At 40.3% G+C, this 12,775-nt stretch overlaps 1 protein-coding gene across 1 annotated transcript in view; it reads left to right on the top strand.

Annotated features, from left to right (window-relative positions):
* Positions 1-663: 663 nt before the first annotated feature.
* The window catches only part of PKP2 (plakophilin 2), a 78,609-nt gene continuing 66,497 nt past the window's right edge, over positions 664-12,775 (top strand). Inside the window, exon 1 of the mRNA XM_059080866.2 lies at positions 664-940. Coding sequence (XP_058936849.1) covers positions 727-940 — 214 coding nt within the window. The 5' untranslated portion in view covers positions 664-726. The remainder of the gene's footprint in view (positions 941-12,775) is intronic.

The following is a 12,775-nucleotide window of genomic DNA, read 5'->3' as shown; positions in this document are numbered from 1 at the left end:
CTGAAACCGTACTAAAGGAAAAACAAAACAAACAAACTATTTTAAAATGTCTTATTTTACACAAGACATCTTCTTGGCACATTTCCCTCCTACTTCCTTTTCCGCCTGACCAAATAGCCCCTTCTCACCCCAGGTCCACGAAATGTTTCGAACAGTCTGACAGAGCCTGACTAACCAGACAGACTACTCACTCCGGGAACCCAGAGGCAACCCCCAGCCCAAGAACAGAAGTGACTCTCCAGGGTGCACATGCCTGGAGGTAGGCCCTTGGGCAATCAAACGGAAATCACATCCTTTTCGAGAGCTGGGCCGAGGCCGGGCGAAGCAAAGAGAGCGGAGCGCGGCCCCGGCCCACAGGATCCGAGGTGACTCGGAGAGTGTGCACGCCCTGGGGCGGACCACGCCCGTCTCCCGCTTACCTGCAAGGAGTTCAACTCTTCAGGTGTCGGTGCGCGCGGCCCGCCAGGGCCGGCTTCCTGGCGTATTGCGCTTGCCGCGCCGGAGCCGCGCTGGAGCCGCGCCCCCTCTCCCGTGTGAAGGCCGGGCGCTTGGATTCCCGAGGCCTCCCTCTCTCGCCGCAGCTCTGGCCTCTCACCGGCGCGAAGGCGGGGCCGGAGGCGGGGCCGGCGCGGCGGGGCGGGGCTCGCACCAGTTCCCCGGGCTCCGCCGCAGTTTTGCCCGCAGGTCTCGCGGCAGGCGCGTGGCTCGGTCGCCAGCTCCGGCCCCATGGCAGCTCCAGGCTCCTCGGCTGAGTGCGGCTACATCCGTACAGTCCTGGGCCAGCAGATCCTAGGGCAGCTGGACAGCTCCAGCCTGGCCTTGCCCTCCGAGGCCAAGCTGAAGCTGGCGGGGAGCAGCGGCCAGGCGGTCAAGAGCCTGCGGATCCAGGAGCAGGTGCAGCAGACCCTGGCCCGGAAGGGCCGCAGTTTCGTGGGCAACGGTGAGTGGAGCCCCGCTGTGCCCTGCACCGCCCCCACCCTACCCCTTATCCCTTCCCTCCCCTTCCCTCCCCCTCAGCGCCCAGTTGCTTCGACTCGCTTCTTCCTGAGGATGCGGGACCTGGTGTTCTGCCCACCTGTGGGTCGCCGGCCCTTTGTACGATCTGTCGCGCCTCCAGACTCAGACCAGCTTACTTTGGGAAAGCACTGTTTTTAAAAACAACCTCTTACTCAGATGTGTCATATATATATGTCTACGTATATTAAGTGCATATATATGTATATATATATGAAAAGAATTCAGTCCAAGATTCCTTTCCTTAACCTGTTCCCCTAGGCCCCCCGCCCCCACCCCCACCCCAGGGGACTTCATCTGGAGGCTCCGGGAGTCTGCAAATACTTTGAAATTCTCTGCAGAAATTTGGTATGATAATTTTTCTGGGAGAAAGCGCCCCTACTTTTACTAAAAATTTTAAAGAATCTATGACCTCCATAAATATTTTTAAAAAGAAAACCTGAAAGCACTGACACTTCTACAACCTGTAAATTGCGATTGTGGTGCCTCGCCCAGGTATTTCGGGGCACTCCACCCAGTGTACTGAGCGAGTGGTTGATCTAGGAAGTGAAAAGATTGGGTAGGAGGGTTTGGGCTGGGGAACAATCACCCTACCCCACGGGTGACGAGGAGGAGGAGAAAGAAGGGGACTTTGTCCCCGCCGGCAGCAGTCCCGCCCACCTTGCTGCGCCCCGCCAACGCACTCGTGGGCACGGTATCTACGAAAAATTAAACTTGGAGGTGAACAGAGTTAAAACAACACACAAAGAACGCTATATTAGTAACTGATAGTCAAAGGAGGTGGAAGGGGAAGAAGATGGCAAACCAGTTGTGAAAATTAGAGAACGTGAACTATCATTTCTCTCCTGCTAAAAGTCAGATGATCAGAGCCACTCAATAATTCTTTTACTAGTTGTTTAATTTATTTTTTCATTATAAAAGTATTCTAGGCTTATTATGGAAACGAGAGGAAAGAACGTAAACGGTTAAGTTGGGTTATCAGTTGTTTCCTGCAATGTTGAACTGTTTCTGTAGGAAGTTAACTCGAGAAATGGCAAATGTAGAACCTATTAGGAAAAAGAAAAATGCTTGCAGACCAGATCAGAGATTTAAAACAGCAGACCCTGCAAAGCTGTATTGTTTTACATTTATGTAAAAGAATTTTAAAGGATCAAGCAATCAATATTTACATACTTGGAAGGTAAAGAGATGTTTAATAATTACAGTTGATGTAATTGTGTACCTACTATGTGCCAAGAATTGAACTCTGTGGTTTGCATTCATTATGTTACTTATGTTTCCAGAAAGAAAAAAAAAGCTTGTGAGGTAGGGTGCTTTAATCCCCATTTTACAGATGAGGAAACTAAGCAGTTAAGTAACACTCAATTTCCCACAGGTAATAAGTAGCAGAACTGGTAGTACTTAAACTCCCAAGCCTGAATTTTTAAACCACTCATCAGTTATATTGTTAAGCTTTTTGGTTATTAATAGAAAGTGGGATTTTAATTAAACCTTTAGCCCTCTCTAAGCCCCCATCCCATTTTCCTTTAAATAAAACTGAGATAGTTCTGAGAGAGTGGGGAGGTCTCAGTGACACAGAACTGCCGCAGCACAGGGAAAAAAAGAACGTATATTTACATTTAGGAGTCTGACTAAAGACCCTAGGACAACTGAGGCCAATTTTTGACCAGTGGGCTCATTTGTACCCCTTTAGTCTGTGCAGGTCCAGTGCCAAACTGGAACCAAACTAGCTGCTTCTGCATAGGGAAACACAAGGGATGCACCTGAAATATCCTTTCTTACCCTCTGAGAGTGGCTGGCTAGGAAGAGCAACCAGACATCAACTATTCCATAAATGCAGGGAACGAACAGAAGGAAAGGGAGCATTGCTGAGCATCTGCTGTGTGCCTAACCTTGTTCAATAATATGTTTGCATTTTATTATATCCTTGAAACAATTGTATGAGATAGATATGCAGATCCATTTCACATATGAAGAATGTGTCAGTCTCTCAATATTTATTGGACGCTTAGTCCCAAACCCACACATGATTTGTTCTCTTGACAATGGCCCATTCATGTTGTTTGGTGAATTCAAGAACTATCAGGTGAGTCTGTTCTTCATGCAGGGCACTATGCAGGTTCCGAATTAAACATACACTCGCCTTGCTTTAAAGCAAGGAGTTCAAAGTCTGTAGAAGGAAAATGCTCTCTCTAAAAAAATGCGTTATCAAATAAAAAATGGTAAGCTACCCAAAGGAAGAACAGCCAACGAATTATGGAGTTTAGAAGAATGAGTTAGACTACTAGCTGAAGGGAATTTTGAAAAGCTTCTTGGAGGAATTGGGATTGTAGGTCTCCAGAATTCAGTAGGATTGGACAGAGGGAAGGGTTTGGAGGAAGAGCATTCTAGGAGGGAACAGCAGGAATATCACACAGTTCACAGAATCGATATGGTGGAACAGAGGGCACTGTCATGATGCTTCTGCTCCAATGCTTAGGGCAGCTGCTTGAGTCCAACTAAGGAACAAAGTGTTTGAAATATTTTTATTGCAACAGGAGCTTCCCAACAAGCTGAAATACACTCAGCCTACACAGAAGTGCAAGTCAGGCAGAGAGATAAGGCAACAAACAACACCTACTTACTCTAAACCTCAGCTTTCTGAGACTCAAAGGGGAAATCAGCTTCAAAGGAATTTAGCATTAACACACCATGGAACAATTACCAGGGGTGGTTTGTGTACGTTGTTTAATTAAAGTTCTTTGAAAAGGTTTGGGGGCTCCTTATGGTTGTGAGTATTGCTTTTATTATTTCCGCATTACTATCCTGTCTCTAAAGTTGAAACAGACAGTTAGTTGTTGAAACAGTGCTGGTCTGGAAAGAATCCTGTATCAACATAAATTCCGGGAAGAAATGACCCTGGTGTTAACTGCTGTTAGCTCCAGGGACCTGGAGAATTCTGAATTGTTGACATACCTGTAAGATTGAGGCAGCAGATAATCTGCTGAAAACAGAGATGAGATAAATGTGACTTTGTTGATAAATAATACTCTGCAAGGGTCTTTAAGCTGTTAACTTCTCTGTAATGCCTTTATATAAGTGAGTGGTTTTCATTGTAAATTACTCTAACTTTTGTTATTTTAAATTGTGTTGAACATTTTAAAATTGGCTGTAACTCTCGGGAGTGGGGGTGGGGGTGTGGAACAGAGGTGTATAGCAGCATTGTGAGATGAGTCTGTATTGTAGGAAATTTTAAAAATTCTTTTATAAAAGTCACATCGAAGACATTTAAGAATTGCAAGTACAGTATTAGCAAAGGGAAGAATTTTAAGTGTCCATATCCTATTTATTACATTTACTTTGAAAGTACTACTAGTTATGACAACAGTTCCCCCTTGGGTACTGGGTAAGGAAGAAAGTCATGTTTTAAATTGTTGTATGTATACAATACTTATAAAACACAATGAACAATATCCTAATAAAATTTGCAGCTTCTTTGCAAATCGGCCAAATGCATGCTGTTTACTTAAATGGTTTTCCTGGCCAAGATGTTTTGAATATCTGTAATCAGAAGGAATTTTGGAGAAGACTGAAAATTAGCTAAGGTAGCAAAAAAGGCAATTAATAGGTATTGTTTGTGGAGCAGAGGCCCGGGGTGAGGTGGTGGTGGGGGAGTTAGACATTGTTTAAGTCCTGTATAAATTATTTGTTGCCAAAAAAGGAATGCCAGGAATGAAGCAATTCTGGAAGCAAGGCGACTAGTCATTTAGAAAGCAGGAGAAATAAAGAGAGAAGGAAAAAAGTTAGATGGTGGGGTGGCAGGGACATGGCCATGCTGCTGTGATTGTAAAATGTCAGTAGTGCCACATGATTTAATGTACTTCCTTGTCTGCCAGTGTCTAGCAGATCAATTGCAAAGACTTTTTTAAAAAGTGCTTTTTTTTTTTTAGAAATTCTTCTGATTATAATAAGTCAAAGGAAATAGAATGTTAAGAATATGGTGATTACAAAAAAATTAACTCCCCTCCCCTAGAAATGGTGAAAACACATCTTTTATGGATAAGGGCTTGAGTGAAGGCACGAGCAGGAGTGCTTCAGAATCAATGGAAGTATTAACAGTGTTTGATTATAAATTGCTCTATGTGTCCCAGATAAGGTGCAAGAAATTTACTTAAGAGAAAACAACTGTTCACTTAGGCTTTTTAAAAGACTGCATTAATGTTATTTATGCCCTGTGTTAGTAAGTTCCAGTCATGGGAACAGCTCACTTGAATTAGATATTCTAGGTATTTGTTGTTCACATTGGCTTATTCTCCTAATAGTTTTGGATATCAGCTTTAAATTTTTTTCCTATGCATTAAAATAAGGTCATACATATTTACTTTATTTTATTTTCAAATAGTTAACATTAATTTTACACTCATTGAATTTCTGGTCTAATCAATAGAAATTATTAAAAGCTTTTTCTTTTCTGAGAGCAAGCATATTATTGGCAACCTATCTATGATAATAATGTATAACAAATATGTTGCTAAAACCTCTGGAATTTATACATCAGACTTGATTAATATTGTCTGTAATAAGATTATTTGATACTATCTCAGATGACATTCAAGAATTTTAAGTTATACAATTCTGAGGTAAATGTTGGACTCCAACTATTTTGTGCCAGTACACAAATGTATGAAGACATAAATACCATACTCCTTCCAGGGAAGTAAACAGTAAAAGGAGTGTTACAAGTGGGAATAGACATAATTAGTAGAAAACTTAATCTTTGTGCTAGAGCGAGCCATCTCACTCCCCAGACTTACTAGGATAAGAACCATAAGCAGAATTTCAGGTCCTCTTATAATAGAATGATCGAAAAATCTCTTGTGTATAATTTGTGTTATGCCATTAATGGTGATTGGATATAGGACATAAAAACAGTTGCTGTATTCTTAAGTAAAGTGCTTAAAGATGAGCTGGGGAGCCCAATCAATATGTAGACTTAAATGAAAAGCATATTTAGAAAAAAGAATCTTGAGCATTTGAAAACACAGCTCACCATTACCATTAAAAGAATTCACATATTTGTTTTCTTGGAGTAATCAGCTTTAGGCTTAACAATATTAATTGGCCAAAGCATCATAATCAAAGTTCTGCAATTCCTTGTATCCAGAAGAAAATACTGCTCATTAGAAGCTTAATAAGTTATTCCCACTTTATCTTAAATCTCACTAATATGTTTACAGGATAGGGGTGAGGAGGATCACATCCGAATTATTGTCTCTTGATTACCTTTTTCTTTGAAGGAGGAAAATAAATGGAAGCTTTTCTTGACAGATCATGGGAACTTATTATAGAATACCAAAATATTGCAGATAAAACACAAGCCACACAGATAAGAGAATGACAGTAAATATATATTATGCAGATGTAGAATCAACCTTGCCACAACGAACATAGTCATCTTTTCTAATCACTTAGAGTCTGCCTGCATTTGGGGGAAATTATTTTTCTTTCTCTCTATATTCCCAGAATGACAGAGAAACAGTAGGAAATATTTGAGCACTTTCCATCCACTCCAACACAAAAGCATACATGCAACTATCGTCTTCACATTTTGGCTCCACTGTGGTAATCCACAGGATAGATGTAGGCCTGTAGGAGTAAGTGCAAACTGAATGTGTATAACTAGGATATTTTTAATGTACAAGGAAATATTCACTAATCAACCATTAACTTGTCAAGTGCTGATGAAGGACTGTGCCAGAAATGGTAAAAGATGTGATTCTTTATATCAAGAAGGTAAATCTGACCTCACTCCAATTCATTCTTCCCCTAGGAAGTAAACGTTCTAAAATCTCAGCACAGCATTTCCTGATTTAAATTACTTCGGTTTCTTGCTGTTCTCTACAGGAGTGAAATCCTTATTCAGCATGGCATTCCAAGTTCTCCTTGCCTGCATCTTCTCAAACTTGGTCCTATCAACACTACTCCCACACCCAACCAAACACCAGCCATTTATCTTGCTCGATTCCTATCCTTACCCCCTACTGCCCTCACTCCTCTCTCCCTTCTTTTGGCTGTGTTAACTCTTACACGCCCCTCAAAACTCAAGTCAGTTGTGCCCCTATATAGGCAGCCTTCCCTCATCCATCCTGATCCAAGTTAAAGATTTGATCACTGTGATGCACACAAGATGTTTCAGTAGGGGAAAAAATGCAGGGGTTTTCTGAAAATAATTTGGCAGATTTGGTGGATTTAAAGAAGGGACAGCAGTTATGAATCAGTCGGGAGAGAAGAGGTCAGTACTGGCAAGTGAGGGGCAGTGGAAATATGTCTTGAGCCATTACAAAAACCTATAGCAAGTTTTTTAAAGCAAAAAGTTCTTCAAATTCATCTTTTTTGACTGTTAGTTGCGTCATTGTGAGTATAATGTGCTATCTGTCATTGTGGTTCTAAGGTTTTACAAGTGATCATTATGAGGTATCTCAGCAAATGAATTGGCAAGAATGCCAAAGTAAGGTGATAAATTATAGGAATTCATATAGATTTAGAAACCTCCAGGTGTACCAACTTAGTGCTTTACTAGTGTGCTAAGTTACCAGTTTATAATCACAAATTTTATAATCACATATTCTGGCTACTCAAACAAAATACATGATATAGACACCTGCAGAATAAAAGGGGCTTTTTTTTTTTTAAGGGCCTTTTAAATATGTGTTTTGTGGTTATCTAGAGCAGTGAGGATTACCCACAAAATGTCATAAAGTGATGTCATAAACTGCATAAGAGGCTCCTGAAAAATAAGGACTTCTGGTGGCTGGTTAGTATATTATTAGTGGGTGATAGCCATTGACTTAGTGACATAGTGGCACATGGAGTGTGTGGCCCTTTTGCTAGGATTGTTGGTCTGTCCCTGGCATATTCAACTTTGTTTGAAGCCAGCTCTGCTCACCACTGTACTACCAACACTGACTCCTGGCATATTCCACTTTGTAAGAACTCATAGCCAGTACTTTCCAACTGTACACTCAATACACTGAGTTGTTCCTTATGGTTGATTATGTGAGCTTTCTTAACTGGTAAGTTACAGCACTGCACACTTTTTGTTAATTTTTCAATAATGCAAAACATTAGGCTTTGGTCTGCTTTAAAACAACTTTTAACCGTAGGTTTTTTTTTTGTTTTTGTTTTTTTTTCCCGGTACGCGGGCCTCTCACTGCTGTGGCCTCTCCCGTTGCGGAGCACAGGCTCCGGAGCGGCCATGGCTCACGGGCCCAGCTGCTCCGCGGCATGTGAGATCTTCCCGGGCCGGGGCACGAACCCGTGTCCCCTGCATCGGCAGGCGGACTCTCAACCACTGCGCCACCAGGGAAACCCCACCATAGTTTTTTAAACCAACAAATTCCACTCCTCTTCCAGCCTGAGCAAGTGCTTACCTGAGTTGCACACAAGGTTGTAAAATTGAGGTTTGCGTGAATATCTGATCATTTTTCTTAGAAAGTGAAAACAGAAGAAGGTAAAAGAAATAATTTTTTTTAATGTTAAGTCCAGGAAAATGAATTCTATGTTATATGCCCACACAGGCAAAGGAAAATCCTTTACCAACTCAGGAGTTCTGATATATGGTTCTTGATGGGTCCTTACAAATTTTGTGTTTTCTTTTAAGTACCTACTTTTGTTAGTAAATTATTTTAAGGATCCATTTAAATATAAATTGCTATACAAATTTCTTCTGTTAAGTTTCAGGAGGTCATGTAGTTAAATCTTTTTAAGGTATATGGAGAAAGAGAGCTGTTGTTACCCAGAGGTTGCTGTGAAAAGACCAAATACAAGAAAGTGATAGCTTTTAGAGCTTTCAGACTTCCAGAAGCTAATCTCTTTCCATCAAAAAGACCATTGTGAATCCACACAGTGAAGGCAACTACTTGTGATTGTGAGCACAATAAATTGTAGCATTTAAATCAGTACTGGTAGTGAACACACACTGATTTCTATGCATACCTGTTTTCATGGGAATTTCTTATACCTCCATCTCTACACATTCTCCTTTTAAAGCTCAGTGTGAACCAAATCAGTTTTTCACCTGTGCTCAGAGAGTGCTAGATGCTTGAAAGAAAAGATGCTTCTCTGAATGTGAATGCTACTCTCTTCTCTCTAATATAAGCAGGTTATTTAAAGGTCTTGTTTGTTTGTTTAGCAACTCTCTATCATCTACTTAACATAAGGGAAGCTATTTTTAAACGTGCCCACATACCCTAATGGAGTCACAATAGAAGCTTGTCAATTTGATTTCATAACTATATTAAATTTAACCAATTGGGTAATAAAGCTGGTCACAAAAGCTACAAAGAACAGATTATAGAAATTAATTTTCTATTTTTAACCCTAACAGTATTTCATTATTTTGGACAACACTTGCACAGATGACCAGAAATCAAGATATTTTCCCATGAACAGCTGCTTAGGGATCACATCATTCAGATTAACATTCAGAATTGGAAAGAGAGAAAATTACATTTCCTGTGAGGTCTGCACCTCTGCAGTCTTCTGAGCAATTTGGAATCCTTCCATCAAAACCAACCCCCCTTGTTCTCACCCTCCCACCCTGCCCCCACAATTGCTTTGACCTGAATTGCTTGTTATTTGAGGAGGATGGAGTTCTGTAACTGTGTCCTTCATTTCCCTTAAAGTGGGCTCCATAGATGTCCACAGTGTTCTTAGAAGAAAAGGTTTGGATAATGTTGCCTGAGTCAGTATTATTAATAATTTGAAATATTCCCTAAAAATCATTGCCTTCTTTAGGAGACAGCAAAAGCACATTATGCAGTGTGTAAGTGAAATGAATGACCAGTTAAAACCACAAAATGCCATCATGATCATCCTCAGTGGCTGGGTCAATCAGAAATAACCAGAAAAAGCCAAATTCAGTACCCGAATAAAAACTCTTAGATACAACACAGTGTAAATTAAAGCATACAAACTAGTTTATTCCTCTTTCTACAACAAATTAATTCATGAAAATGTGTGAAAAACAGATTTTGTGACCAAAATTCTATTTTTAAAATCTTATCTCATTTTTGCATGTTGCTTTACAATTTGAAAAGTATTTGAATGTATGCTTTCTCAGGTAAACTTCTCTCTCAGCAACTCTGTTAGTAGATGGAATTATGGGAAATAAATCTAGGTGATTTGTCCAAACACATGGAAAGGAGTAGAGTTGGAGGCTGCAGAACAAGTCCACAGATTTCTTCAGTTTAGGGAAGATACCTACGTACTTCTGTGATGTAAGCAAGCCCTTTGAAATATAGTCATGCTCTAATTTTTCATGTTAGAAAATATGGATTTTTATGTTGGGTTTATTTAAAGCAGTATGTGCCTGTATGTATAATGTTTTTGTTGCTTTCTGATTTCTGTTTTTGGAGAAGGGCATGGCTGAGTTATTTTATATGTTTAACTGTCATATTATTATGTGTTTTATTCTCCGATTGAACAGAAAATAATGACTTGCCTTAAAGGGATTAGTTTCCATTCTGATTAATATTTATTTTTAAATTCTACCCAGTTCAAAATTTCTTTAAAATCTTAGAACACAGCTGCTAATTCATTAATCCACTATACTGATCTCAAACTCACGACAGCCTAGGCAAATTAATCTGCATTATTTGTTGTTTAAGATTGGCATTTTAACCGGAGAAACCATCTATTGAGCCATCCGGCAGGTTGACTGTCTGGAGTCACAACTTTTCTTGAACCGGAAGAGAGTCTGTGGTTTAAAGATCTAATCTTATTTTATTCCCTGTTACCAACTACCTTGTAGTTATTTTGGGAACCAGTAAATCGGTCTCAATTCTTTCATCTGAAAACTGAAGGAGAAGCTTCCTTATAAGGATTTATGTCAGCAAATAAAGAACTTTTATTTGGAGTTGCCCAGGTAAAGGTTCTAGAGGAAAGAGAATGACTGTTGTTGGTTCTCATTTTTAAAAAACTATGATAATAATAATCTCTCCAGGGTTTTGATAAATGGCAATTTCAGAAGAGCCACAGTGCAGTCAAATAGTAGAGATCAGTGGAAAAGATGAGCCCAGAGTTCAAACCCGATATTAAATCTCTTCACAATTTGAAGCAAGTAATTTGTTTCCCTCTTTTTTAAGGGACATGCCAATCGCTAACTCTGCATCACAGAGTATTGAAAAATAAAATAATTTGAGCTCCTTAAAGAAAAGTAGTATTGAAATGTAAGGAGTTGCTTTAAAAAGCCTTACCATCCCCAGCAACAACGTGAGTTAAAGAACGTAAACTAAACATTTAGCCTCCATTCCCACCGCAGCAGGACCCTTGCAGCCCTGCCTCCCTGATAGCCTGGGGTGGGGGTGGGGGTGAGAGAAGAAACAGTGGGGCCCGAGTTGGGGACTCAGACCGCCTGGGCAGCCTCAGCAGGAGCCTCAGGCAGGCATTGAGAGCTAGTACTTAAGCCTCTCACAGCTTTTGCTCTGGGGTCCGACGGAAGATTCCTTTCCCTTATTCCAATGTCCAGGTTCCAGGCATCCTCTGTCATTGAAGTTAAAAATTAAGGGGCTGCCTGACCTTTTGCTAACCCTTGAGCAGAAATCAGGTCGCTGGAAACAGGAGAAGACTGGCTTAGCTCAACTCCCGTGGTCTTTAGGGTGACAGTTACAAGCCTGGGCTGCCTCCCCCAGGACCCCTTGAGGCCTGAAACTTGTTTACCAGCCAGATTATTTGGCTCCAGGAAATGAGACACATATACAAACATAATTTGGGATGGATTCATACTTTTTAGCTCTCTGGCAACACTCTCCATTCCACCTCTACCTCAAAATAACTTGTGGAAGTATTGTCAGTTAGACTCTATAACAATTTATTGGAAAAGTATGTTGCTATGTTCCAATTGTACTGGAAAGGGTCTTCCTGTGTTGTTTTATTCCCAACATCTTTCACAAGTCTCTCAATCCTGCAAGAGTTAATTGAGTATTTTATTTTTTCCTCCGATTTCTAAAAGAATGCTACCTGACAGAGTAATTTTGGTTAAAGTCAGGGAACTAGAAATTACCTAGGTTTTAGAGATCTTTTATTATTTGATTAGGCTTTTTTTTTTTTTTTTTTTTTTTTGTAGGGCAGTGGGAGATGGCAAAAGAACAAACAAAAAGCTGGGAGCTTTTTAAGCTCAAAGAGGAGCATTTTAAGACTTGCCTCAGTTGAGAGTCCCTGCAGACCCCACAGAGCTGAGCAGGAAGGGCTGCCTCCTGTGCAGTGTCTGCAGGAAAGGGCTGACTTGTTATACCCCAAACTAAGAACTAGCCCGCAGTTCGTTTGTGGTGTACAAGTTGATTCTCTCTCCTGCCTAACTCTCATGTTGCCAAATGCCTCAGGCCCAGGGTTGGCATTTTTCAAGCTGATACATGTTTTCTTGGACCACACCAACCCATTATATTTATTGCCTTCACCTACATCCTCTCAGGAAGCTTCAGAGTTTCTGCCTTGGGTATTCCTCTGACTTACCTAACTGTTAACTATAATTAACATTTTTAGATTTTTGAGAAAATCTCCTCTCTCCTTTCTTCCCTTTTCTCAAAAAAATTTTTTTAAATAAATATTTTTAATTTTAATTCAACTTTTAGTTTGAAAAGCTTGTGGAGAATGTTGTCATAACCTGCAATCATTTGCCATATCCAAGGGTCCTGTTAACCTAGCACTTAAAAAACACTCATGTAAATCTAGTACTTGTCATTGACCTTAATTTTTAAAAATATATTTATTTATTTATTTTTGG

This window comes from Kogia breviceps, chromosome 12 (assembly GCF_026419965.1).
Source record: "Kogia breviceps isolate mKogBre1 chromosome 12, mKogBre1 haplotype 1, whole genome shotgun sequence".
Lineage (NCBI taxonomy): Eukaryota > Metazoa > Chordata > Mammalia > Artiodactyla > Physeteridae > Kogia > Kogia breviceps.
Note: the sequence above shows the minus strand (reverse complement) of the source record. Positions and strands in the feature narration are given on the sequence as shown.